The sequence below is a fragment of the Dipodomys spectabilis genome, unplaced genomic scaffold (assembly GCF_019054845.1).
Source record: "Dipodomys spectabilis isolate Male_0828 unplaced genomic scaffold, ASM1905484v1 ptg000289l, whole genome shotgun sequence".
NCBI classification, from domain to species: Eukaryota; Metazoa; Chordata; class Mammalia; order Rodentia; family Heteromyidae; genus Dipodomys; species Dipodomys spectabilis.
Genome location: NW_024870966.1, coordinates 5153878 through 5180077, shown reverse-complemented (window position 1 = coordinate 5180077; position 26200 = coordinate 5153878). Strand labels below are relative to the sequence as shown.

At 42.1% G+C, this 26200-nt stretch overlaps 1 protein-coding gene across 2 annotated transcripts; it reads left to right on the top strand.

Annotated features, from left to right (window-relative positions):
- Positions 1-794: 794 nt before the first annotated feature.
- Eef1akmt2 (EEF1A lysine methyltransferase 2) lies at positions 795-23552 on the top strand. Of its 2 annotated transcripts, none has more exons than XM_042701447.1 (6): positions 795-936; positions 3583-3648; positions 4778-4892; positions 14231-14338; positions 16350-16566; positions 23100-23552. In XM_042701447.1, the coding sequence occupies exons 1-6, from the start codon at positions 830-832 to the stop codon at positions 23192-23194; spliced, it is 708 nt and encodes a 235-aa protein (XP_042557381.1). In that variant the 5' UTR covers positions 795-829; the 3' UTR covers positions 23195-23552. The 2 variants fall into 2 exon arrangements, with proteins under 2 accessions (XP_042557381.1, XP_042557382.1); XM_042701448.1 differs by lacking the exon at positions 795-936 and adding an exon at positions 1032-1072 and having other exon boundaries at positions 4778-4896.
- Positions 23553-26200: the final 2648 nt, after the last annotated feature.

The window sequence follows — 26200 nt, the reverse complement described above, 5'->3', positions numbered from 1 at the left end:
AAAAAAAAAGAAAGAAAGAAAAAGAAAAAAGAAAAGAAAAAGCCAGAAGTGGTGCTTTGGCTTAAAAGGTAGGGTACTAGCCTTGAGCAAAAGAAACTCAGGCCCTGAGTTCAAGCCCCACGACTGGCACCCTCACCCCCCCCCCCAAAAAAAAAAAAAAGTACCTCAGACTCTTGGCTCCTAAGATGTCTTGCATCGTGCTGTAGAACTACCAAAGTCAGACCAAGGGGCAAATGTCAGCTGCAGACACCACCCAGCTATCCTGTCACTGTGTCAGTCTTTCTGTCACAACATACTGATTTCTAAGGCTAAGGTACGCTGTGTGTGCGTGTACACGTGTGTTGACAGGGTTTCATTTTCCTGAACGTAGATAGGCTCCTCCGTCTGTGGTGCTATGTCAAATCAGAAGTGCTCAGATGCGTTTTTCTGGGTCAGTCCTGCCACGGGCTGTCCATCTAAGCTGATCTGCCCGCCAGGTAGAGCGCACAGGTGAGGACCTCCGCGTTGTGTGCCGGCGGCCTTGGCTTAGACCATCTGTTTTCTGACATGCGATACTGTGGACTGTCACTTAACAACCGCAGTCCCCAGACAGGATCGTGCGGAGGCGAGTCAGAGACCTTGACGTTGGCGCGGGGCGGGAGGCCGACCCCGCACCGCACCGGAGGACATCCCCACCGCGGGTTCCAGCCCGCAGCCGGCCGGGGCTCGAGCTCAGCCTGGAGCAGTGGAGAGGGGCCTCCCGACGCCTAGAGGAGCCCGGCCCGCAGTCCGCTCTAGCCCCGCCCCGTCTCTATGGCGGCCCCCGCGGTCCCTCAGAGCGCCGAGCGAGATGAGCGCGGGCGCGGACGGCGGCGGCGTTGTGGCCGCCGCGAGGTCCCGACGGGACAGCCCCGTCGAGGGTGGCTTCGTCCCATCGGCGCTGGGGACCCGGGAGCAGTGAGTGTGGCGCGGGGGAGCGCACCGGGAGGGCGGCCCGGGCCTGGGCCCGAGACTGGGGGCGTGGCGGGAGGAAGGCCGGGGGCCGCTGCGGGGTCAGTGCGGGGTGCGCGGGAGGAACCGCTGGAGCCACCCGGTAACCGGCTTCCCGGGGGGGGGGGGGTGAGGGCTGGGCTCCTAAGCTCGTGGGAGGCCTTGCGTGTGTGGGTCTTGAACCTGACCCGGCTGGGGAATGGGAGAGCGGCCGAGCTCGCGGATACGAGTCGGGGCTACGGTGGGAGGCCGAGGGAGAGCTTTGGGGTCCGGGAACTGGGAAAGCTGCGGCCTGGGGGCGACCTGGGGCGGACGATGGGGGCGTATGGGAGTGAAAAAACAAGTGATCTGACCCGAAACATTCATTACTCTCGGAAATAAATTAGACTTGGATACATGAGTGGGGAGAAGGACCGGGATGTTTTGGAGGGGTGACAGGAAGAGGGTTCTAGAAAGAGGAACTAGGAAAGCAGATGACGGCGGGGAGACGAACATCATCAGGAGGAAACTGAAGCAGAGGGCTAGAATACTGGAGGAGGCAGAGAGACAGCATTGTGTTTGGCACTCAAGTCTGTTTTTACCCGCTCATCCCTCCCTCCCCCCAGATACTGGGGATTGGACCCCGGGGCCTTTTGCTTGCTAGGCAAACACTCTTTCGTTTGTTAGCTGTAAAGGGGATTGAACAGGGCCTTGTGCTAAGTAGGGGCTTTTACTGTTGGTTTTTGAGATACTGTCTCATTAACTTTGCCAGGCTGACTCCAACTAGCTGTCCTCTTTGCCTTCTGCCCCTGAGTATCTGGATTATAGCTGTGTACCATCAGAGTTTATGCTTCAAGTCAGTTTTATCTTTGGTGGTCTCGGGCTCAGTGGTAGAGCGCTTGCCTTGCATGCCTGAGGCCCTGGGTTCGATTCCTCAGCACCACATAAGCAGAAAAAGCCGGAAGTGGCACTATGGCTCAAGTGGTAGAGTGCTAGCCTTGAGCTGAAGAGCTGAGGGACAGCGCCCAGGCCCAGAGTTCAGGCCCCCACAACCGGCCAAAAAAAAAAACAAAACTACTTTGTCTTCACATAAGAGCCAATGAAAGCCGGGCGTTGGTGGCTCACGCCTGTAATCCTAACTACTCAGGAGGTTGAGATCTGAGGATCTCGGTTAAAAGCCAGCCCGGGCAGGAGAGACCGTGAGACTCCTATCTCCAATAACCACCAGAAAACCGGAAGTGGCGCTGTAGCTCAATGGTAGAGCGCTCGCCTTGAGCTGAAGAGCTGAGGGACAGCGCCCAGGCCCAGAGTTCAAGCCCCACGGCCGACAAAAAAAAAGAGCCAATGAAGACTTAACTACTTTGTGCTTGTACAGTCAAGTTTGTTACTCATTTATTTACCTATTTTTGTGCTGGTGCTGAGGCTTCAACTCACTTTTTTTTTTTTTAATCGGTCATGGGGCTTGAACTCTGGGCCTGTGTGCTGTCCTTCAGCTCTTCATCTCAAGGCTAGCATTCTACCACTTGAGCTACAGCGCCACTTCTCAACTCACATTTTAATTAGACCAATGTACAGCTTAAATATCTCCATTCCTTTTTCTTTGTAATTTTTTTCCCCTTGGTCATGGGGCTTGAACTCAGGGCCTGAGCTCTGTCCCTGAGCTCTTTCACTCAAGGCTAGCCCTCTACCACTTTGAGGCATGACTCCATTTCTGGTTTTCTGGTGGTTTATTGAAGATAAGAGTCTCATGGACTTTCCTACCAGGAGCTGGCTTCCAACTGTGATCCTCAGATCTCAGCTTCCTGAGTAGCTAGTTAGGATTACAGGTGTGAGCTACTGGCACCTGGCTCTTTGTAATATTTTAAGAACAGAAATGCTTTAGGAGTATAGTATAAATTGAAGTTGACGTCTAGAGATCATTGAAGTTTTTTTTTTTTTTTGTGCTTGTCTTGGTTACTAGACTACCATTTGAGCATTAATTCCACTTCTGGCTTTTTAATGGTTATAATCGAAGATGAATGTTATGGACTTTTCCTGCCTGGGCTGGCTTCGAACCATGATGCTCAGATCTCAGACTCCTGAATAGATAGGCTTACAAGTGTAAGCCACTGACACCTGGTTTACAAACAGGTTTTGAACTGGGCTTTGGGACTTAGAGATCCTTGGACAGTTGTCTCTTTGTGTTCTTTTAAAGCTAACATTTATGTAGCTTTTTTTTTTTTGGGTCCGGTTGTGGGGCCTGAACTCTGGGTCTGGGCGCTGTCCCTCAGCTCTTCAGCTCAAGGCTAGCGCTCTACCACTTGATCCACAGTGCCACTTCCAGCTTTTTTCTTTTTGCTTATGTGGTGCTGAGGAATTGAATCCAGGGCCTCAGGCATGCAAGGCAAGCGCTCTACCACTGAGCCATCTTCCCAGCCCCTATGTAGCATTTTTTTAATGTATCATATAATCTAGGTATTTTGCATGCAAAAACTTACTCTTTATTCTTTTTACCCAAGGATATTAAGAGATTGACCTTTATGTACTTATTGGTAACATTAAGAATGTTTTAAATAGCTCTGTAATGTATTGGAAACATCCCTTAGATTCAGTTAAATTCTAGAATCTTGCTTTGCTTTTCCATTTTTTACATAGTTGGGATGCTGTCTATGAGAAAGAACTTCAAATGTTCCAAGAATATGGAGATAGAGGAGAAATCTGGTAAGTTAGAGATATGTATGTGTGCATATATATGAGGTGGGGAGGGAGGAAAGGGAGAGTATGTGAGCAAGAAGTATTTGCATTTATACCAAAGTAAGCCTACCTAAGACTTGGGAACTCTGTGCTGAGTGTAGCTTAACTGGGTAGATTAGATTTAAAGTCTCTCTCTACCTCCCTCTCCACACCCCCCTCCCTTTTTCTCTTTCTTGGAGATAAGATTCTCATGGGCTTTCCTGTCTGGGCTGGCTTCAACCCATGAGCCTCAGCTCTAAGCCTCCTGAGTAGCTAGGATTATAATCATGAGCCACCAGTTCCCAGCTCTTTAATGACCCAGATTTCATTTGATCAGAATTTTAGGAAATTACCTTTTTTTTTCTTTTTTCTTTTGCTGGTCACAGGACCTGAACTCAGGGCCTGGGTGCTGTCCCTCAGCTCTTCAGCTCAAGGCTAGCACTCTTCCATTTGAGCCACAGTGCCACTTAACGGCTTTTTCTGCTTATGTGGTGCTGAGGAATGGAACCCAGGGCCTTATGCATGCAAGGCAAGCACTCTACCACCGAGCTACCTTCCCAGCCCCAAAATTACCTTTTTCTATTACCATTTTTCAGTAGGCAATAACATTTTTTTCCCCTGGTCGTAGGGCTTGAACTTTGGGCCTGGGCTCTTCAGCTCAAGGAGAGTGCTCTACCACTTGAGCCACAGTGCCGACTCTGATGATTTATTGGAGATGAGAGTCTCATGGACTTTCCTGCCCTGGCTGGCTTTGAAATGTGATCCTCAGATCTCAGCCTCCTGAGTAGCTAGGATTGCAGGTGTGAGCCCCCAGCGCCTGGCATGGAAGTAAAATTTTGAATCATCAGGATGTACTAATGTTCAGGACAACATGAACGTTTCAAAAATTAATGCTGAAATTTTCAAAAGTTAATGGTGATATTCAGAAATATTGGCAAATAACACACTTAGCTGTTTTGTTCTATATTTGGAGGTGCTTTTGCCTAAATGATAATAGAGGCAAAACTTAAACAGTCACAAAGACTTAATTGGGCATATATTATAAACAGCTAAAGTGGAATGTAGTTATAACTTTTGCTCTATATCTGTCATTTTTAACTAATTCTGTTTCTGACAGGTTTGGGGAAGAGAGTATAAATCGACTAATAAGGTGGATACAGAAGCACAAGATCCCATTGGATGCTTCAGTACTTGATATCGGAACTGGAAATGGTGTTTTCCTGGTTGAACTTGTTGGTACTTTTAGTATTCACATGTTTGAGCCAAGTTTTAGAGTGAAAGTTTTAAAAGTTTTTCAATGCAGGGTATTAAACATCTAATTCTAAAGTAGTAAAGCAGTTATATCACTTACTTTGAGTAGTTGTGATACAAAAGTGAGGCTGAATGAATTGTAAGGAATGCATGCTGCCATTCATAATCTTGAAGGGTAAAATCCTGACTATTGAGATCCTAGAAGTGAAAAATCCTTAGTTGTAAAATCCCTAAAAGCAAATCCTGAATTTTAAAAATCTTTTAACTCCAAATCCTGAAAACTGCATTTTTTTTTTTTTTTTGTCAGTCGTGGGGCTTGAACTCTGGGCCTGGGCGCTGTCCCTCAGCTCTTCAGCTCAAGGCGAGTGCTCTACCACTTGAGCTACAGCGCCACTTCTGGTTTTCTGGTGGTTTATTGGAGATAGGAGTCTCACAGTCTCTCCTGCCTGGGCTGGCTTTGAACCTGGATCCTCAGATCTCAGCCTCCTGAGTAGCTAGGATTACAGGCGTGAGCCACCAGCGCCCGGCAAAACTGCAATTTTTGTAGGTAAAAAAAACTGAATATATGGAGTTGAAAACTAAATTCTGGGGATTAGTATGCATGTTTTAGTTGCATCATGTTCAGTGGAATGAAGACAGACTGGTGATTTAGCATTACTTTGAGTGTCTGTAAGGTTGTTTCCAGAGGAGATTAATGTCGAGTCTAGATAGAATAGGTGGGAAAAAAATCCACCTCAATATGGGCGGGCACCATTTAGCAGGATGAGAGCTTACAGAAAACAAATTGCAAAGGGAAATTGATCTCTTTCTGAAGTCTGGGTCAGAGTTTTCTTTCTCTCCCCTCTTCCCTTTCCCCTTCCCTTCCCTCCATTACTTTCATAGATAGGGTCTTGCTGTGTGGCCTAGGCTGGCCTGGAACTTAGTATATGGCCCCGGTTGACTTTCAACTCAATCCTCCTGTCCTTTTCCCAAGTGCTGGAATTATAGGTGTACGCCACTATGCTTGGTCTAAGGCAGTTTTCTTCTGAGTAGACATCTGAATTCTGGTAGTTGGACTCCAGTCTTACACTTCTGGCCCATAGGTCCTCAGACTTTCAGCCTTGGATTGAGAATCATGCTATTAGTTCACTGGTTCTGAGGTCTGTGGGTTTGGTCTGAGCTAGTATACTAGCATCCTGAGGTCTCCAGTGTGTAGACAACTTGTTGTCCAGCTTCTTAGTTACCCTGGATATGTGACCCAATTTCCTCAACTAGTCTTATATATCTATCTTTATATATATCTTCTTGGTTTTGTTTCTGGAAGATAGACTAACACAAGTTTCATATATACAGAAATTGTTATTGGTTGTAGGGCTTAAACTCTGGCCTGGGTGCTGTCCCTTGAGCTCTTGAGCTCTTTAAAAGCTCAAGGCTAGCATTGTACCACTTGAGCCACAGTGCCACTTCCGGCTTTTTCTGTTTATATGGGGCTGACGGATCTAACCCAGGGCCTCATGCATGCTAGGCAGGTACTCTACCATTAAACCACCTTTCCAGCCCCAGAATATTCCTTTATGTATGTATTCCTTATATGGCCATGGAAGAAATACGTGAAATTGTTCCCTTGCCCAAAGGCTGAGTACTCTGCTCATAATTGTTGTTTTTTTTTTTTTTTTGGTTGGTCCTGGGGCTTGAACTCTGAGCTTGGGCGCTGTCCCTCAGCTCTTCAGCTCAAGGCAAGCGCTGTACCGCTTGAGCCACAGTGCCACTTCTGGTTTTCTAGTGGTTTATTGGAGATAAGAGTCCTCACAGACTTTTCCTGCCCGGGTTGGCTTTGAAACACGATCCTCAGATCTCAGCCTCCTGAGTGAGTAGCTAGGATTACAGATGTGAGTCACTGGCGCTCAGCTAAATTATTTCTAAAAATTACTTTTTGAGATTTTGTTCTCTCAAGATTTTATTCTTTAGAGATTTTGATCTTTTTGAGTTTCAGCATTCAAGAGTGTTGTGTTGAGCCGGGCGCTGGTGGCTCACGCCTGTAATCCTAGCTATTCAGGAGGCTGAGATCTGAGGACCGCGGTTCAAAGCCAGCCCGGGCAGGAGACACCGTGAGACTCCTAGCTCCAATAAACCGCCAGAAAACCGGAAGTGGCGCTGTAGCTCAAGTGGTAGAGCGCTCGCCTTGAGCTGAAGAGCTGAGGGACAGCGCCCAGGCCCAGAGTTCAAGCCCCACAACCGACAAAAAAAAAAAAAAAAAGAGTGTTGTGTTGGGATTACATCTTTGGAGATTATGGTTCAAACTCTAAATGAGAAGCCAAGGGAATCTGAGTCTTATTGTTTTTTCTGGCTTTGGTCTTAACCTTGAGTAAGCAACTTATTTTTTTTTCTGGGCTTCACTTTTTCCCAAGGGTTCTGGCTAGATAATTTCTAGTGGTTTCTTCTATCTGAAAACTCTAGAAATGTATATGGGATGTGTGTGTGTGTAATTTCTATTGGTTTCTTCTATCTGAAAACTCTAGAAATGTATATGTGTGTGTGTGTGTGTATGTATGCGTACGTGTGCGCACATATGTATATATAAATGTATTATATATATAATGTATATAGACAGTTGTAAGTAGGGCTCATGTACCTTATCTCAGGTAAATATATGGTATGAAAAGAGCATTTTGCCTGGGCACTGGTGGCTCACATCTGTAATCCAAGCTACTCAGGAAACAGATCTGAGGATAGCAGTTCAAAGCCACCCTGGGCAGGAAAGTCCATGAAACTCTTTTTTTTTTTTTGGTCGGTCATGGGGCTTGAACTCTGGGGCTGAGCGCTGTCCCTCAGCTCTTCAGTTCAAGGCTAGTGCTCTACCACTTGAGCTACAGTGCCACTGCTAGTTTTCTGGTGTTTTATTGGAGAGAAGAGTTTCACAGACTTTCTTGCCCAGACTGACTTTGAACCTGACTTGCCCAGACTGGCTTTGAACTGTGATCCTCAGATCTCAGCCTCCTGAGTAGCTAGGATTACAGGCATTTACAGGCATGAGCCACTGGCACCCAGCTCCATGGGATTCTTTTTTTTGGATCCGGTTGTGGGGCCTGAACTCTGGGGCTGGACGCTGTCCCTCAGCTCTTCAGCTCAAGCTAGCGCTCTACACTTGAGCCACAGCGCCACTTCCAGCTTTTTTCTTTTTTCTTATGTGGTGCTGAGGAATCGAACCCAGGGCCTCATACATTGCAAGGCAAGCGCTCTACCACTGAGCCACCCTCCATGGGACTCTTACCTTCAATTAATCCCCAGAAAACCAGAAGTAGCTCTGAGGCTCAAGTGGTAGAGTGCTTGGTCTTGAACTGAAGAGCTCAAGGACAGCGCCCATGCCCAGAGTTCAAGCCCCACAACCAACAAAAAAAAAGAAAAAAAGAAAAAAGAGATTTTGTCCATGGATCTGTCCTTTAGTGTGCTCATTTCTATGGAGATATATAATATAGACTCATTCTAGATGAAATATACAATATAAGCTTCATCCTAGATGGTTTGACTAACATACATATAAGAGTGAAATGTATTGAGTGACTATCATACGCTAAATAAGTCGTGTGCTGGTCACTGGAAACATGAAAGTTTAGGTATCACTTGAATTATTCACAGTGTAATGGAAGATGGGTTGACATGTAGACAGTTTCACTGCAACTTGATGAATATAATGGATATACAGAGTAAGTGTGTGTGTGTGTGTGTGTGTGAGTGTGAGTGTGTGAGAGAGAGAGAGAGAGAGAGAGATGCGTATGCATATGTGTATATGTGCTCCTACTAGGGTTTGGTACACAGCTGGTGCTCTACCACTTGAGCCATGCCTTTACTTCAGCTTTTTTTTTGCCAGTCCTGGGGCTTGAACTCAGGGACTGGGCACTGTTCCTGAGCTGGTTTTGCTCAAGGCTAGCATTCTACCACTTTGAGCCACAGTACCACTTCCGGCCTTTCTGTGTATGTGGTACTGAGTAATTGAACCTACCACTAAGCCACATTCCCAGTCCACTTCCAGCTTTTTTCTGGTGAATTGGATATGAGTCTTAGATTTGTCTGCATTGGCTGGTGTCAAACCATGATCCTTAAATCTCAGTGTTGTATGTAGCTAGGATTACAGGTGTGAGCTACTGGTGCCTAATGGAAGGATCAGATGTGAAAAAGAGGGAGGGAAGGGACTTTGAGGAGTTAATATCCATGTTGGGTGGATAAGTATGTGGTAAGTGTGGGTGGGGTATAAAGAGGGAGTGTCTCAGGTAATGAAAACTGTCTAAATATGTGCAGACAGAAGCACTGTATGCTGTCCTGGATCTGTAAACAATTAGGCAAACTGGAAGCTAAAGCATGTGTGGGGCATGGACAGAGTTGAGAATTAAAGGTAGCTGCGAAGATTCTTCTGGGTTTTATTTTTTTATGGTGTTGGGATTAGAACTCAGGGTCTTAAAACATCCCAAGCAAGCACTTTACCACTCAGCTCTACCTTCAGTCTTCTTTTGGGCTTTCGTAGCTTATTTGTAGAAGCTAATAGTTCAACTTTTGAGACTAAAAGTTTATGGATTCTTTTAGCTTTTGTGCATCTGTGTTGTGTGTTCTATGGTTGATGGTAGTTTTAATTCTTTTTCAATCTTTTATAACTTTTTAAAGAAGTTTTTATTATGAAAATACCATACAGAGGAGTTACAATTACATGGGCAAGATAATGAGTACATTTTTTTTTCCTGCTTATGTGGTGCTGAGGAATTGAACCCAGGGCCTCATGCATGCAAGGCTCCCAGCTCCAATGAGTACATTTCTTACCAAGCATTGTTGCCTCCTCCTTTGTTTCCTCTTTCTATCCCTTCCCATATTATAACTTTTTTACTCTTTTGTCCTTATTACCCTGACTGGGACTGTCAGTGTAATGTCAAAAAGAGGTGATGGGAGCTGGGAAGGTGGCTCAGTGGTAGTGCTTGTCTTGAAAGCATAAGGTCTTGGGTTTGATTCCTCAGCACCACATAAGTAGAAAAAGCTGGAAGTGGCCCTGTGGCTCAAATGGTAAAGTGCTGGGACAGCGCCCAGGCCCAGACTGGCAAAAAAAAAAAAAAAAAGTGATGATAGAAGGCATTCTTGTCTGTTTTCCCTTTTTTCAGAGAACACTTTATTTCACTTTTTTTTTTTTTTGGGCCAGGGGTGGGGGGGGGGGGAGTGTGGGGTTGGGGAGATGCGGGGTGGGGGGGGGGAGCAGTTGTTCTGGGGTTGAACTCTGCCTCAGAGTGGCTTTCAATTACTCAACTGTCAGCATGCCACCTGAGTCACACCTCCAGTCCAGCTATTTTCTGGTTATTTTGAAGATGGAGTCTTGTGGACTTTTCTGCCTGGGCTGGCCTGGAACTTCCATCTCGCAGCCTTTCGAGTAGCTAGGATTACAGGAGTAAGCCACTGGTGCCTGGTATTGAGTGTATTCTTGAAACAGATCTACTAGATTCAGTTTAGCTGTGAGTTTTTCTTTCTTGTACTTGTCAGATTTTGGTGTCAGGTTATGCTGGTGTTGTTACATAGACTTCTATGTTTTGAAAATGTTTTAAGATTCATGCTATTTATTATTAAAAAATTTTTTTTTGGTTGGTCATGGGGCTTGAACTCGGCCTGGGCACTGTTGCTCAGCTCTTCAGCTCAAGGCTACCATTCTACCACTTGAACCACAGCTCCATTTCCGGCTTTTTCTGCTTATGTGGTGCTGAGGAATCAAATCCAGGACCTCATGTGTGCAAGGCAAGCACTCTACCACTGAGCCACCTTCCCAGCTCCTACATTGGTGACTTTCTAGATTCACTTTTATAGTATAATTTAATGTTTTAATTTAATGTTTTCTGACTCTTAGATTGTCTGTAAGTAGGAAGTTAGAACTAGAATGTAGTTCAGCAAACTATGATATACGACTCAAATCTGGACTCCAGTAAATATTTATGGAACATAGCCATGTCCTCTTGTTTACATAATGTCTATGGTTGCTTAAGTGCTGCTATGGTGGAGCTAAGTAGTTGTAATACAGACCATATGGCTGGCAAAACCTTAAGTATTCATTGTTTCTTTATGGGAACAGTTTGCTGCTTCTTGATTTAGAGATTTTAAGTTCACTTTTTTGGGGGCTAGACAAACTTGGTGGTAGTGTTCATTTTCATATATAACATGTAGTGTTTGGCTGTCTCCCTTTCTGTTATGTAAATAATCCTCAATCTTTGCTTATATTTAGTACATTTTCGTTATATTAACTTGGTGTGTAGTGTGTGTGTGTGTGTGTGTGTGTGTGTGTGTGTGTGTGTGTGTGTGTGTGTGTGTGTGTGTAGGTATGCTGGGGTTTGAACTTCGGACCTTATTGTTATTTGGTTTTCTTGCTTATAGTTGGCTTCTAGAACTTAAGCCATGTCCCCAGCCTGGCGTTTTGCTGGTTAATTGGAGATGGAGTCTTATAGCCTTTTCTCTCCAGGCTAGCTTTGAATTTTGATCCTTCAAGTGTCAACTTCCTGAGTAGATAGTATTCCAGTCCTGAGCTACCAGCACCTGACTTTTACTTTTTAATTTTTTTTGGTTCTTGTTTGTTTTTGAGGCAGTCTCATCTTTTCCCCCCAAAGTGACCTCAAATTCAAAATCCTCTGGCCTCTGCTGCCCCAGGTTCTAGAATATCAGATATATAGCACCATACTTGGCCTCTGACTTTTATTAAAAAAAAATAGTTTTGTCTAATTTATCAAGCTTTGCCTTGAGCTTTTAATTAATTAGTTATTTGTGTGATAATACTGGTGTTTGAATTCACACTCTCATACTATCATATTCTGGCTTGACTTTTTTGTTGTTTTTGTGTGGTTGGTTATAGGGATTGAACTCAGGGCCTCGGCACTTTCCATTGAGCTCTTTTGCTCAAGGCTAGAGCTCTACCACTTTGAGCCACAGCTCTACTTCTAGTTTTCTGTTGGTTAATTGGAGGTCAGAGGTCTTTACTGCCTGGGCTGGCTTGGAACTGTACAGATCCTCAGATCACAGCCTCCTGAGTAGGTAGGATTATAGACATGAACCACCAGTGCCCATCTTGCTTGGCTTTTTTGTTCAAGGCTGGTGCTCTGCCAATTGAGCCACATCTCTACTTCTAGCTTCTTACTGGCTAATTGAAGATAAGAATCTCATGGACTTGGGCTGGGAAGGTGGCTCAGTGGTAGAGTGCTTACCTTGCATGCACGAGACCCTGGGTTTGATTCCTTAGTACTACATAAGCAAAAAAAGCCAGAAGTGGCGCTGTGGCTCAGATGGTCAAGTGCTAGCCTTGAGCTGAAGAGCTGAGGGACAGTGCCCAGGCCCAGAGTTCATGCCCCATGACTGACAAAATTAAAAAAAAAAAAAAAAAAAAAAGAATCTCATGGACTTTTCTGCCTAGCTAGTTTTGAACCTCAATTCTCAAATTTCAGCTTCCCGAGTAGCTGGATTATAACGCATGAGCCACCAGTGCCCAGCCAACCTTTTAAATTTTATTATTGCATTTTCCAGTTCTATTATTGTTTGCTTCATTGTTAAAGTTTACAACTGAGCCAGATTCCTGCAATTGGTCATAATTTCAGTTGTTTTAAATCTGTTTCTAATCATTCTTTTTGGGGATCTGTTTCTAATGTCAGCTTCTTCTCTTGGTTTTTGATCATTTTTTTTCTCCTCTTAAATACCTAGTTTTCATGTGGTGCCAGAGATTGAATAGAAAAAACTTGAATATAATTTGAAGCTAAGATAGGGAGGTTTTTGGTTCCAGACCAACCTGGATATGAAAGTCTGTGCAACTGCATCTCTACTAAGAGAAGCTGTAAATGGTAGTGAGTACCTGTGATCCTAGTAAGGATGGGAAGTACAAATGAGAAGTTAGACCCTATCTTAATAATAACCAGTGAGAAACAAGAATGGAGGCAAGGCTTTAAATGATAGAGTGCTCACTAGCCAAACACAGCATGAAGCTCTTAGTTCAAACCCAAGTACTGTCTTTAAAAAAGAAAATCTCACGGGGTGCCTGTAATCCTAACTGCTCAGGTGGCTGAGATCTGACTATCACAGTTCAGAGCTAGCCTGGGCAGGAAAGTCTATGAGACTCTTACCTCCAATAAACCACCAGAAAACTGGAAATGGCTCTGTGACTTAAGTGTAGAGTGAGTGCTATTCTTGAGGTGAAGAGCTCAGGGACAGTGCCCAGGCCCAGAGTTCAAGCCCCATGACTGACAAAAAAAAAAAAAAATCTCAGAGTAGAAGACATGGAGAGCTAAAAGGATAGGAAATTTGTGTTAGAAAAGGAGAATATTAGCTTCTAGGTAAAAATAAAAATGAAGCTAGGCATGGTAGTGCATGCTTATAATTCTACCATTCAGGAGGCTGAGGTCTTCTAAGGCTGAAGATTGTGAGTTCGAGGCCAGCCTGGGCTGGATAGTCAGACCTTCTCTCAAAAACCAGACTGAAGCTGGGCGCTGGTGGCTCATGCCTGTAATCCTAGCTACTCAAGAGGCTGAGATCTGAGGATCTCGATTCAAAGCCAGCCCGGGCAGGAAAGACTGTGAGACTCCTATCTCCAGTAAACCACTAGAAAACCGGAAGTGGCACTGTAGCTCAAGTGGTAGAGCTCTCGCCTTGAGCTGAAGAGTTGAGGGATAGCGCCCAGGTCCAGAGTTCAAGCCCCACAACCGACAAAAAAAAACCCAAAAACCCAAAAAACCCAAAACCAAAAAACAACAACAAAAAAAACAGACTGAAATCAGCAAGTGCCCTTTGGGGAAAATAACTTATATTTATGTTCCTAAAGTTTAACTTAGGATTCCATTACTTAGGGTTGAAACTCCTTGAGGATCTTAGAACCTCACAGTGTGGCCAAACCTATGGGATGTATGGGATATAATTACACTGAAGGGAAAGTTTAAAATTAACCACTTAGCGCATATGCATTTAATGCATTCCATTTATTTGTATAACTTAATTAGATAAAATTTATGTTAAATTTATGTGTGAATTGAGGTATATTAGCATCAGAAATTAGCATTCAGTTTTTGCCTTAGGGCTGCTTCATACATATTGTAATATTTGGGAAAGTGAATTTCCTTTTGAAAAAGAAATCAAATATTATGGAAGCAATTGAATTGTCATATAAAGTTTAACTTTTGGCTCTTATTAATATTTTTAATAAAATTTAAACATTGTGCATAACTGGATATTATGTCATTTGATCCTTGACAAAATTAAAAAAAAACTTGTAGTAATGGAATATTGTACTAGTGTAAACATTATATTAAAACTTTCAAACTAAAATATAAAATTATTTCTCTGTTTCTAGGCAAAACTTGGTTTCTGTAATATTACTGGAATTGATTACTCTCCTTCTGCAATTCAGCTTTCTAGAAGTATTATAGAGAAAGAAGGGTTACCTAACATTAAATTGAAGGTAACTATATATTACTTTTATTTATTTATTTATTTTTATTTTTTTTATTTTTTGGGGGTCCGGTAGTGGGGCCTGAACTTCGGGCCTGGGCACTGTCCCTCAGCTCTTCAGCTCAAGGCTAGCACTCTACCACTTGAGCCACAGCACCACTTCCGGCTTTTTTCTTTTTGCTTATGTGGTGCTGAGGAATTGAACCCAGGGCCTCAGGCATGCAAGGCAAGCGCTCTATCACTGAGCCACCTTCCCAGCCCTATATATTACTTTTAATTATTTATTTGCTCATTCATTTGAGTGCTGTTCCTGGCGTTTGAACTCAGGGATTGGGCATTATTCCTGAGCTTTTTTGCTCAAGGTTAGTGCTCTCCCAGTTGCACCACAGCTCCATTTCTGGCTTTTTTTGGTGCTTAGTTGGAGATAGTCTCATGGGCTTTCCTGCCCCAACTGGCTTCAAACTGTGATCTTTGGATCTCAGCCTTATGAGTAGCTAGGAATATAGGCATGAGCTACTGGCACCTGGAGATAATTTTATTTATAATGAAAGTTATAAAGTTTTAACTTTTTCGAAAGTATATTAAATGCTGATGTCTTTCTTTTTTTTTTTTTTGCCTGTCTTGGGGCTTGAACTCAGGGCCTGGGCACTGTCCCTGAGCTTCTTTTGCTCATGGATAGCACTCTGTCACTTGAGCCATAGTTCCAATTCCAGCTTTTTGGTAACTAGTTGGAGATAAGAATGTCACAGACTTTTCTGCCCAGCTGGTTTTGAACTGTGATTCTGAGATCTGTCTCCTGAGTAGCTAGGATTAACGGTGTGAGCTACTGGTGACTGTCAGTTTTCCTGATTTTTTTATGCCTTAGTTTTCTTTTGCTGTGAATGAGTGATACAGACCAAGTAACTTGCACATATTGTATAAAATTGAAGCAGGGACTGGAAATGTGGCTTAGTGGTAGAGTGCTTACCTAGCATGCATGTAGCCCTGGGTTCCATTCCTCATTACCACATACACAGAAAAAGCCAAAAGTGGTATTGTGGCTCAAGTGGTAAAGTGCTAGCCTTGAGCAAAAGAAGCTCAGGGACAGTGCCCAGACCCTGAATTCAAGCCCCGGGATTGGCAATAAACAAACAAACAAACAAACAAACTGAGGCAGCACACTGTTTGACATACTTAAATTGTATTAGGTTACTGAAAATAGGATGAAGTTATATGAATAGAAGTCTCTAAAGTACATGATTTTTACCAGGCTGAGTGATCACACGTAAGTATTCATTTGATTTTCTAAGCTTCATTCTGTTCATTAGTGGCTTTGTAAGTGTCCAGTCAAAACAGAAGAGCTTTGTGATGGTCTATGGTTTCTTTAGGTTATATAAGTAAGAATATGAGCTTGAAGTCTTAATTTCATTGATCTGAGTTCCAGATAATTTTTGTCATGTTGGTAAATATGTCAAATATTTTACTTTTTGGGAGAAACACTTGTGCCATAATGTGTTGGCATTTTTGGGCAGTATTCCTTGCAGTGGTTTGTTTCCAAATATGTTGAGATTTATAACGTCCAGGAAACACTTGTCAACCCCTCTTACTAATCTTGGCTTTAATGATCTTGGAATGAAGCTCATAAAAGTTAGCTATAAAGTTGAAAATACGTTTATTATATGTAAGATGCCATCATAATCAGTAGTCCTCATGCCCCTTTATAAAATGCTTGTAATGGGGCTTAAACTCAGTGTTTGGCGCTGTCCTTTAGCTTTTTCCCTCAAGGCTAGTGCTCTACCATTTGAACCACATCTCCTCTTCCTACTTTTTGATATAATTGGAAATATGTGTCTCAAGGACTTTCCTGCCCAGGCTGACTTTGTACCTCAGTTCTCCGATCTCAGCTTCCTGAGTAGCTGGGATTTCAGGCATGAGCCACCAGTGACCAGCTATAGGTCACTATCCATATAGCCTTTTATCCCTTGTAACTTAAGTTCTATTGTGTTAATTGATCTAACATAGATATGGTTTTTTTAATATAGGTAGAAGACTTTTTGAATCTTTCCACAAAACTATCTGGATTTCATATTTGTATTGACAAAGGGACTTTTGATGCCATAAGCCTTAATCCTGACAGTGCAGCTGAGAAGAGGAAGCAGTATGTGAAATCTCTCTCTGGGGTTTTGAAAGTAAAAGGCTTCTTTCTAATAACCTCTTGTAATTGGACCAAGGAAGAATTGCTGGATGAATTCTGTGAAGGTAAGTGGCTAGCTACATGGTGTTTAAATGTATACTTACCTTAAGCTTCTTACTTTTTTTTTTTTTTTTTTTTTTTGTTGGTCGTGGGGCTTGAACTCTGGGCCTGGGCGCTGTCCCTCAGCTCTTCAGCTCAAGGCGAGCGCTCTACCACTTGAGCTACAGCGCCACTTCCGGTTTTCTGGTGGTTTATTGGAGATAGGAGTCTCACAGTCTCTCCTGCCCGGGCTGGCTTTGAACCGCGATCCTCAGATCTCAGCCTCCTGAGTAGCTAGGATTACAGGCGTGAGCCACCAGCGCCCGGCAAGTTTCTTACTTTTAAATAGTTGTTTTCCCCTGTGTTCTATATTGCTATTTGTGGGAATTGCCTGCTTTTCTTTCTTGTTAATGATCTAGGTAATAACTTTTAACTATATATGCAAAGCGCAGAGAAATAACTTTGGTTGAGATCCAGAGGCCTTTAAACATTTTTTTTTTCCAGAAATTTTGGCAGTTAAGTACTAAAATTTATGGGCCTATAAAAATCAAGTTCTTTAAGCAATACAATATTTTATTTAAGCTGTACAATCTATTTAGAGAGTCAAAAAGCATATGTATTGTGCTTTTGACTTCACTGTACTGATTTTCTGGCAAATCTGTAATAATGCAAATGGAATTTAAAAAAATCTTACATGAGATGGCTTTTTCTTTGCTTTTGCAATGCTGGGGTTTGATGTGATGAGAGTTTTAATTTTCTAGATAATTCATATGTCTTGTTCTAGTGGTCATTAAGATGTTAGAATTTGTTTATTGCTTCTTTTCTTTCCTTCCTTCCTTCCTTCCTTGCTTTCTTCCTCCTTCCTTCCTTCCTTGCTTTGCTTCCTTCCTTCCTTGCTTGCTTCCTTCCTTCCTTCCTTCCCTCCCTCCCTCCCTCCCTCCCTCCCTCTCTCTCTCTTTATTTCTTTTTCTCTTTCTTTCTTTCTTTCTTTCTTTCTCTCTGTCTGTCTGTCTGTCATGCAGCTTGAACTCTGGGCCTGGGTACTCTCCCTCAGCTCTTCAGCTCAAGGTGAGCACTTTGTGACTTGAGCCACAGCACCACTTGTGGTTTCTGAGTGGTTTACTGGAGATAAGTGTCTCATGGACTTTCCTGCCTGGGCTGGCTTTGAACCTTGATCTTCAGATCTCAGCCTCCTGAGTAGCTAGGATTACAGGCGTGAGCCATCAGCGCCTGGTTGAGTTTGTTATGTCATTAGTGTATCTGGTATAATTATTTCTAAGATTGAATAGAAACAAAATGTGGGGAATTGGTAGAAATTCTTTGTACTAATGCTTTTTTAAAATATATATATAGGTATATATATATATATATGTATATATATATATATATATATTTTGGTGCTGGTACTGAGGCTTGAACTCAGGACTTGGACCTTTTGAACCACAATTCTAGATCACAGCTTCCTGAGAAGCTGTTGAGGCATGAGCCAGCAGCTCCCTGCAATTTACTAATTCTTGAGGAAATATTTTCTGTTTTTTTCACAGTTTTGATGACATGGCAAATGTAACTATTGCTAGATCTACTAGTTGGGATCTTATAAAGAATGTAAATCTATAATCTATACATAGACCACTTTGAGTTCTTTTTTTTTTTTTTTTGGGTCAGTCATGGTGCCTGAACTCTGTCTAGGCCTGGGCACTGTCCCTCACCTCTTCAGCTCAAGGTTAGTGCTCTACCACTCGAGCCATAGCATCACTTCTGGCTTTTCCTGCTTATGTGGTGCTAAGGAATCGAACCCAAGGCCTCATGCATGCAAAGCAAGCATTCTACCACTGAGCCACCTTCCTAGCCCCCACTTTGAATTCTATTGCAGACTGTTTCTTGTCAAGGTGTGTGTGTGTGTGTGTGTGTGTGTGTGTGTGTGCGTGTGTGCGTGTGTGTGCGCGTGTGTGTGCGTGCGTGTGCGCGTGCACGTGCACACATGTGCACTCCTGTTGTGCTTGTACTGGGGCTTGAACTCGGCCAGGGTAGTCTCAGCTTTTTTGCTTAACGTTGGTGCTCCCCTTGAGCCACATTTCCACTTGCGACTTTTCATTGGTGATAGGACTGGCTTTGAATCACAGTTCTTAAATCTCAGCCTCTTGAGTAGCTAGGATTACAGGTGTGAGCCAGTAGTACTCAGGCAAGTTGTTTTAAGAAATATTTTATCTGTGTCCGTTTATTTATACAGTGCACAGGCATTTCTGGGGAAATATTTTGAGAACTTTTATGTATTCCTTTTGAGGTTAGCATTTTTTAAAAATAGCAATGGGAATAATTTTCAGGATACAGTAAGTAATATGGTACTAAATATTTGATTAAATTTTGAACCTCACTTGTCACAAGCTAATGGGAAATCAATTACCTCAAGAGAGTAGTTTACTACTAACTTTTATTTATGACCATAGTGCATACACTTTATCACAAGTTTTGTTTTCTTCTTGGTATTAAGGGACTGGGCAGGAAGAACACTTAAACACATTTCCTTTTATGTGCATTCAATGGCTTGCTAAGGTTTTATAATGTAGAACATGACCTGTTTGATGCTGGGAATGTGAGGTTGTAATTCATTACCATTCTCCCTGGAAAACAAGAATTGTCCATGATTTATTGTGTTTTTATGCCATTAGTTTTATTATCTTCCATGTTTGTTTAGTTTGTTTCCTTCAGAACTGTTGAGGCTCCATATCTATAATCTTTCCCTCTTCCTGGAGCTTAGCAGTTTTAATAAATGCTCAGAGCCACACTGTGTTGGGCAAATTTCTTTCTTGGTTTTTAAATACAGGTGTTCTCTTTTACCCCTGGAACTAGCAGACAAAAACATATTTGTCTGTCCTTGATAATGAGGAACAGACTTTAGCTTAGTATAGTGTGGTTAAAATATGTTGTGTCTGAGAACTATTGAGTAAACTCTCTATATGCTGTTTTAGAACTAGAGATTTAAACAAGCAAAATGTTATAGCAGGAAATCTTCAGGAATAATTACACCATTGGAGACATTTTTCAAGCATAAGTCTCCTAGAAAATGGTGTTTGTAGTTGTAGGACAGTTAGCAGAGTACCTTGTAGGCAGGGCCCAAGGGCTTCATTACCAGCTATTTAGATGTTGGCCTGGAGTGAGGCTTCCCTCACTGGTCCTTTAAGGGTTTCTGCTTTTCCTTAATTGACTTAGTTGAAATGTAAATATTTATAGAACTATTGAAATCTTTACTGGAGAGGCATGGCTCAGGTGGTATAGTGCCTGCCTAGCAAACACAAAGCTCTGAGTTCAAAACCCAATACTCAAAGAAGAAAAGTACCTTGTATTCCTTTTGATCTTTGGATAGCCCTGTCCATGCAGTGTAAACACATTGTGTTGTTAGTTCCTTCAGTGAAGCTAATGTGGGTCAGTTGTCAAATATTAGGGTATTTGAATCTGATGTTGAGGGACTTGATTCTATTATAACTACTGAATTAAAACTAATTTTTTTGGGTCCAGTCGTGGGGCCTGAACTCTGGGCCTGGGTGCTGTCCCTCAGCTCTTCAGCTCAAGGCTAGCTCTCTACCACTTGATCCACAGCGCCACGTCCGGCTTTTTTTTTTTCTCTGCTTATGTGGTGCTGAAGAATCGAACCCAGGGCCTCATGCATGCAAGGCAAGTGCTCTACCACTGAGCCACCTTCCCAGCCTTGAATTAAACCTATTGTACTGCAAAAGAAACCCTGATACTCATCACTTCAGTATACCTGCCAGTTCAGATTTTGTTGTGTTATATTCTGAAACATATAATTTCTTTAGGGCTAGGTTTGGGGAGTTAAAGAAGGCCCTGGAAAATTAATACAGCTCTATTTTTCCTTGGAAATTTTAATTAAAAGGATTTTTGTTAGCATATATTAATTGTACGAGGTTTTTTTTTTTTTTTTTTTGTGTGTGTGTGTACGTGTCTTTTTGCCGGTCATGGGGCCTGAACTCTGGGCCTGGGCCCTGTCCCTCAGCTCTTCAGCTCAAGGCTAGTGCTCTACCACTCAAGCCAGAGTGACACTTCTGGCTTTTTCTGCTTATGTGGTGACGAGGAATCGAACCCAGGGATACAAGCGAGCACTCTATCACTGAGCCACCTTCCCAGCCCCATGTACGAGGGGTTTAATTTAATTGTGACATTTCCATACATGCAATGTCTATCACATTCACTTTCATCTCTTATTGTTCCTTCCTTAAAACAATTTCAACAAATGTCATTGTTCTAGAAAACATTTTTACTTTAAGCATATGTAATATTTTGCAAACCAAATATGAGTCTGTACCTCATGTATTCAACACATAGCAGAGCTGGATTTTCCCACATTAAAATATATCACGCTGGATTGCAGGTGTGACTCAAATGGTAGAGCACTAGCCATGAGCAAAGAAGATGAGTCAGAATTTGAGGTCCTGAGTTCAAGCCCTGGCAGAAAAAAACTGCCTAAATATTTTTAGACTGGAGGTGTGGCTCAAGGGATGGAGCACCAGCTGTGAGTGAAATACATCATGCCATTTAGACTGAGTGTGGTGGCACAATTGTACAAGTTTGTTGTTGCAGCAGTCACGGGGCTGTGGCAGGGCAGTACATGTGAGTTTCAAGGCTAGTGTGACCTACCTAGTGAGACCCTTTCTCAAAAAAAAGTATGTGTGGGGCTAGGAAGGTGGCTCAGTGGTAGAGTGCTTGCCTTGCGTGCATGAGGCCCTGGGTTCGATTCCTCAGCACCACATAAGCAAAAAGAAAAAAGCTGGAAGTGGTGCTGTGGCTCAAGTGGTAGAGAGCTAGTCTTGAGCTGAAGAGCTGAGGGACAGTGCCCAGGCCCAGAGTTCAGGCCCCACAACTGGACCAAAAAAAAAAAAAAGTATGTGTGTATGGTTATATATATGTATATAGTACCCAATATGTCATATAAAATATATCTCATATTAAAAATACTATAGCATGCTATTTAAAGACTTCTACTTTGGAAAAGTTTTCCTTTGATATTATGTAACCTAGACTGGCCTCAAACTAACAGTCCTGCTCAGAGGCCTCCTGAGTGTTAGTATTACAGGATTCTCTCTTTTTTTTTTTTTTTTTTGGCCTGAGTGCTGTTCCTGAGATCTTTGGGTCAAGGCTAGTACACTACCACTTTGAGCCATGGCTCCACTTCTAGTTTTCTGGTGGATAACTGAAGAGTTTCATGGAGCCGAGTGCTGGTGGCTCACGCTACTCAGAAGGCTGAGATCTGAGGATCATAGTTTGAAGCCAGCTCAGGCAGAAAGTTTGTGAGACTTATCTCCAATAAACTACTCAGAAAAGACCAGAAGTGGTTTTTTTTCATGGACTTCCATGCCCAGGCTGGCTTTGAACCATGATTCTCACATCTCAGTCTCCTGAGAAGCTAGGATTACAAGTGTGAGCCACCATTGCTTGGTTGGCTTATCAGTTCTTAATAAGAATTTTAACATTTAGTTATTAAAATTTGGTTAAGTTTGATAATGTGAATTAGAATGTATGATGAAACAAAGTATAAAAGTCCAATTGAGCCGGGCGCTGGTGGCTCATGCCTGTAATCCTAGCTATGCAGGAGACCCAATTCTGAGGATTGGGGTTTGAAACCAGCTCAGGCAGGAAAGTCTGTAAGATTCCAAATAAGCACCCCCCCCCCAAAAAAAAAAAAAAGCTGCAACTGGAGCTGTGGCTCAAGTGATAAAGTATTATTACCTTGAACAAACAAGCCCAAGGACAAGGACAGCACCCAAGCCCCAGGACTGGCACCAAAAAAAATTAAAAAACAAAACCACGCTATACTGCTTTGAAAGTTACTTCTTTTTTCCCCAAGATATTTGATAGTTGAGTTTGTAGCTGGATCAATTGTTATGCATTTTTTTCTAAAAGAGTGTAATATAACCCTAAGATTTTACTGTTGAACTGGGCACCAGTGGCTCATGCCTGTCATCCTAGCTACTTAGGAGACTGAGATCTGAGAATCGCAGTTCAAAGCCAGCCCAGGCAGGAAAGTCTGTGAGACTCTAATCTCCACTTAACTACCAGAAAACAGGAAGTGGCGCTGTGGCTCAAGTGGTAGAGTGCTCCCCTTGAGCTGAAGAGCTAAGGGACAGCACCCAGGCCCAGAGTTCAAGCCCCACGACAGACCAAAAAAAAAAAAAAAAATAGAAAAAAAAGATTTTACTGTTAAACACTTTAATCTGTACTTTCACAATGCTGGGTAACCATGAGTACCATTCATCTGAAGAACTTTTTACTCTTCTGTAAGTTCATGGTGTGGTACATCATAAGAACAGCACACATTGTAGCTCTTCCTTGTATACTGATAGAGGAAAAACCTCTTTCTGCAATTTGTTTTTGGTACTGTAGACCTTTGTTCATTTCAGTGTATTTGGGGTGAGTTGGAAAATTCCAACATGAAGTTCAGTCATTTAGAGTTTGAAAACATAGTTTTCAGAGTACAGAGTTAATAAGACTTACCATTACTGGGATTCAATCCCTAATAAGCATATTTTAATTTTTTTCCTAACAGGATTTGAACTTTTTGAAGAGCTGCCAACACCCACTTTCAGCTTTGGAGGTAGATCTGGAAACAGTGTAACATCATTAGTTTTACAAAAAACTTGAGACTTCCTTGGACAAATTCAGATATCTTTTTAAAAGAAGCGACACAACAAAATATCCTGTCACAGAAAATACAAGTTGAAATAAATGCTTAGTAAGTATGCAGGATATACATGTTGGAATACCTATAATGGAAAAAGAAATGACGTAAAAAAAATCATGAGCATGTGAATGACTGGCATTTAAAGACTGACCAAGATTAATTATGTATATTCTTTTGTATTTGAGATGCAGATATTTTTATTTTTAGCTTAGTATAATGTCCTGTAATTGCTGACCAGTTAAAAGCTTTAAAGTAGTAAACAAATTTACAAAAAGCATGTATTCTTAATTTTCGTGCCTTGATTAAAATTGAATAGTATGTGGCTGTTTATGAAGATTTGATCAAACTATTCCTGGGCCAGAATAATCAAAACAACTTTCTTAGTATTTTGCTGGACTGTGAAATGTAATAAGAAATAGTATTTTGAGTTGAGAGGTGGTTACTTTTAAAATGATTATTTGTGCATCAGAGGCTCAAAGGCTGGTATCTGAGAGTTGCAGTTTGGAGCCAGTCAAAGCAGACAAATCTGAGAGATGCTTGCCTACAATTAACCAGCTAAAAGTCAAAAGTGGATGTGTGGTAGAACAATAGTCGTGAGCAAAAAAGCTGAAGCTCTGGGTTTAAGCCAAACAAAAAACCCCACCTGGACAAAGTTCCCTAGTTTTCATGTGTATAATTAAACAAAATTAGGGAAGTTGATCAATTGATCAAGAAATATTGACTGTATTTTACAGTTGATGGTCTTCTACCCATAGGGTTAAATGGGCAGAAGGCGAAAAGAGAACTAAGGGATATTGTTATATGCTCGCTTGCCTTATGAGCTGTGTTAGCTTATTAAGTCATTCAATCCTTCTCATTGAGTACTTTTGTTTCTACGTATAAGAAAACTGAAACCGAGAGAAGTAAACTTATTTCTACAAGGTCAAAATATCCAGTGCTGTTTTTTCTAGCCTTGTCTGCCTCCCAGGTGCCGAATCTGTACTTTTATAGGACACTGGGGCAACTGAATCTACTATATAGTTAGTGGTCTTCAATTAGTGAAGTTAGGCACTTACTTCAGGGGCTCTGCAAGCTCTTGTTAGTGTTGATCACTAATGGCTTACAGTGCTAATCTGTATTAGTCAGGCAGCTGAGTCTAATGCTATCCTTCAGTGTATTTTCCCATCTCCCTGCTTATCTTCTACCAAGAACTGTAAGAGGGTGTTAGTTATATAAGCCCTCAAAGATACAAAGATGGATATTCTGGTTAGGGGCTCATGTAGCTGGAGAGAATATTTATATATTGCTTTGAAATATAAACTATATTTATACTTAGTGCTACTTTGTACTTGAAGTACTGTTTTGAGAGTATTTGTATTTTGATCATTATTCAAGTTTTTAAAAAGTTATGTAACTATTGATGGTTTTCAGCTTTGTGGGCTTACTAGATTACAAAACAAAATTTTGTTTATTTAGTGAGTGTCCTCCAGTACTGAATAAGTCTAGCATTACATTCCTTTTTTCTTTTCTGAGGGTGGTGTGGGTTGATTCTTTTAGATCAATCCTAACTGTTAAGGCTACCACTTGTCTTGTACAAGGCAGCTAAAGACATTTCTGTGCATTTTGAACAAAAATAACAAGTTTAGAAAATCTTTTTATTATTTTTTGCCGGGGCTTGAACTCAGGCTTCAGTGCTATTCCTGAGCTTCTTTTGCTCAAGGCTAGCACTCTACCACCTGAGGCACAGTGTGACATTTCTGGCTTTTTCCATTATGTAATACTGTGGAATCGAACCCAGGGCTTCATGCATGCTAGGTGATCATTCTACTAAGCCACATTCCCAGCCAAGAAAACCTTTTTTTTGTTGTTGTTGTTGGTCATGGGCCTGAACTATGGGCCTGGGTGCTGTCTCTCAGCTCTTCAGCTCAAGGCCATCACTCTACCACTTGAGCCACAGTGCCACTTCTAACTTTTTCTGCTTATATGGTGCTGAGGAATTGAACCCAGGGCCTCATGCATGCAAGGCAAGCGCTCTTACCACTGAGCCACCTTCCCAGCCCGAGAAAAACTTGTAATGTATAAAAAGTGAGGAATTGGGCTGGGAAGGTGGTTCAGGTGGTAGAGTGCTAGCATTGAGCAAAAGAAGCTCAGGGATAGTGCCCAGGCCCTGAGTTCATTCAAGCCCAGGACTGGCCAAAAAAAAGGGGAGGGGAGGAATTGCTTTAAAATGTAGACAGTTTAAATGCAAAAATTGTTAGTTTTATGAGACATAGGATTTATTTCTATTCTTTATTTACATAGTTTGTTTAGATTTTTAAAATTTTTTTTTGTCTTTTCTTTTTTAGTAGTGGAGATCAAACCCAGGACATTGCCCTTGTTAGGCAAATGCTTTGCCACTGAGCTACATCCCAGCCCTATTTACATAATTTAAACTCAGGGTCTCATATTTGAGACATGGTATCTTAAACTATAGAATCATATAATTTTATAATTTATTAAGGTAATCTGGTCTTTGCTGAATTTTTTCACATTTGGTATCAAATATAATAGTAGATAAATACTCTTGGAATTTTGAGTGAGCTGGGTGCAGGTGGCTCACTCCTGTAATCCTAGCTACTCAGGAGGCTGAGATCTGAGGATCATGGTTCAAAGCCAGCCCGGGCAGGAAAGTCCATGAGACTCTTATCTCCAATAAATCACTAGAAAACCGGAAGTGGCGCTGTGATTCAAGAGGTAGAGTGCTCACCTTGAGCTGATGAGCGCAGAGACAGCACCCAGGCGGAGTTCAAGCCCCAAGACCAACCAAAAAAAAAAGAATCATATAATTTTATAATTTATTAAGGCAATCTGGTCTTTGCTGAATTTTTTCACATTTGGTATCAAATATAATAGTAGATAAATACTCTTGCAATTTTGAGTGAGCTGGGTGCTGGTGCCTCACGCCTGTAATCCTAGCTACTTAGAAGGCTGATATCTGAGGATCACAG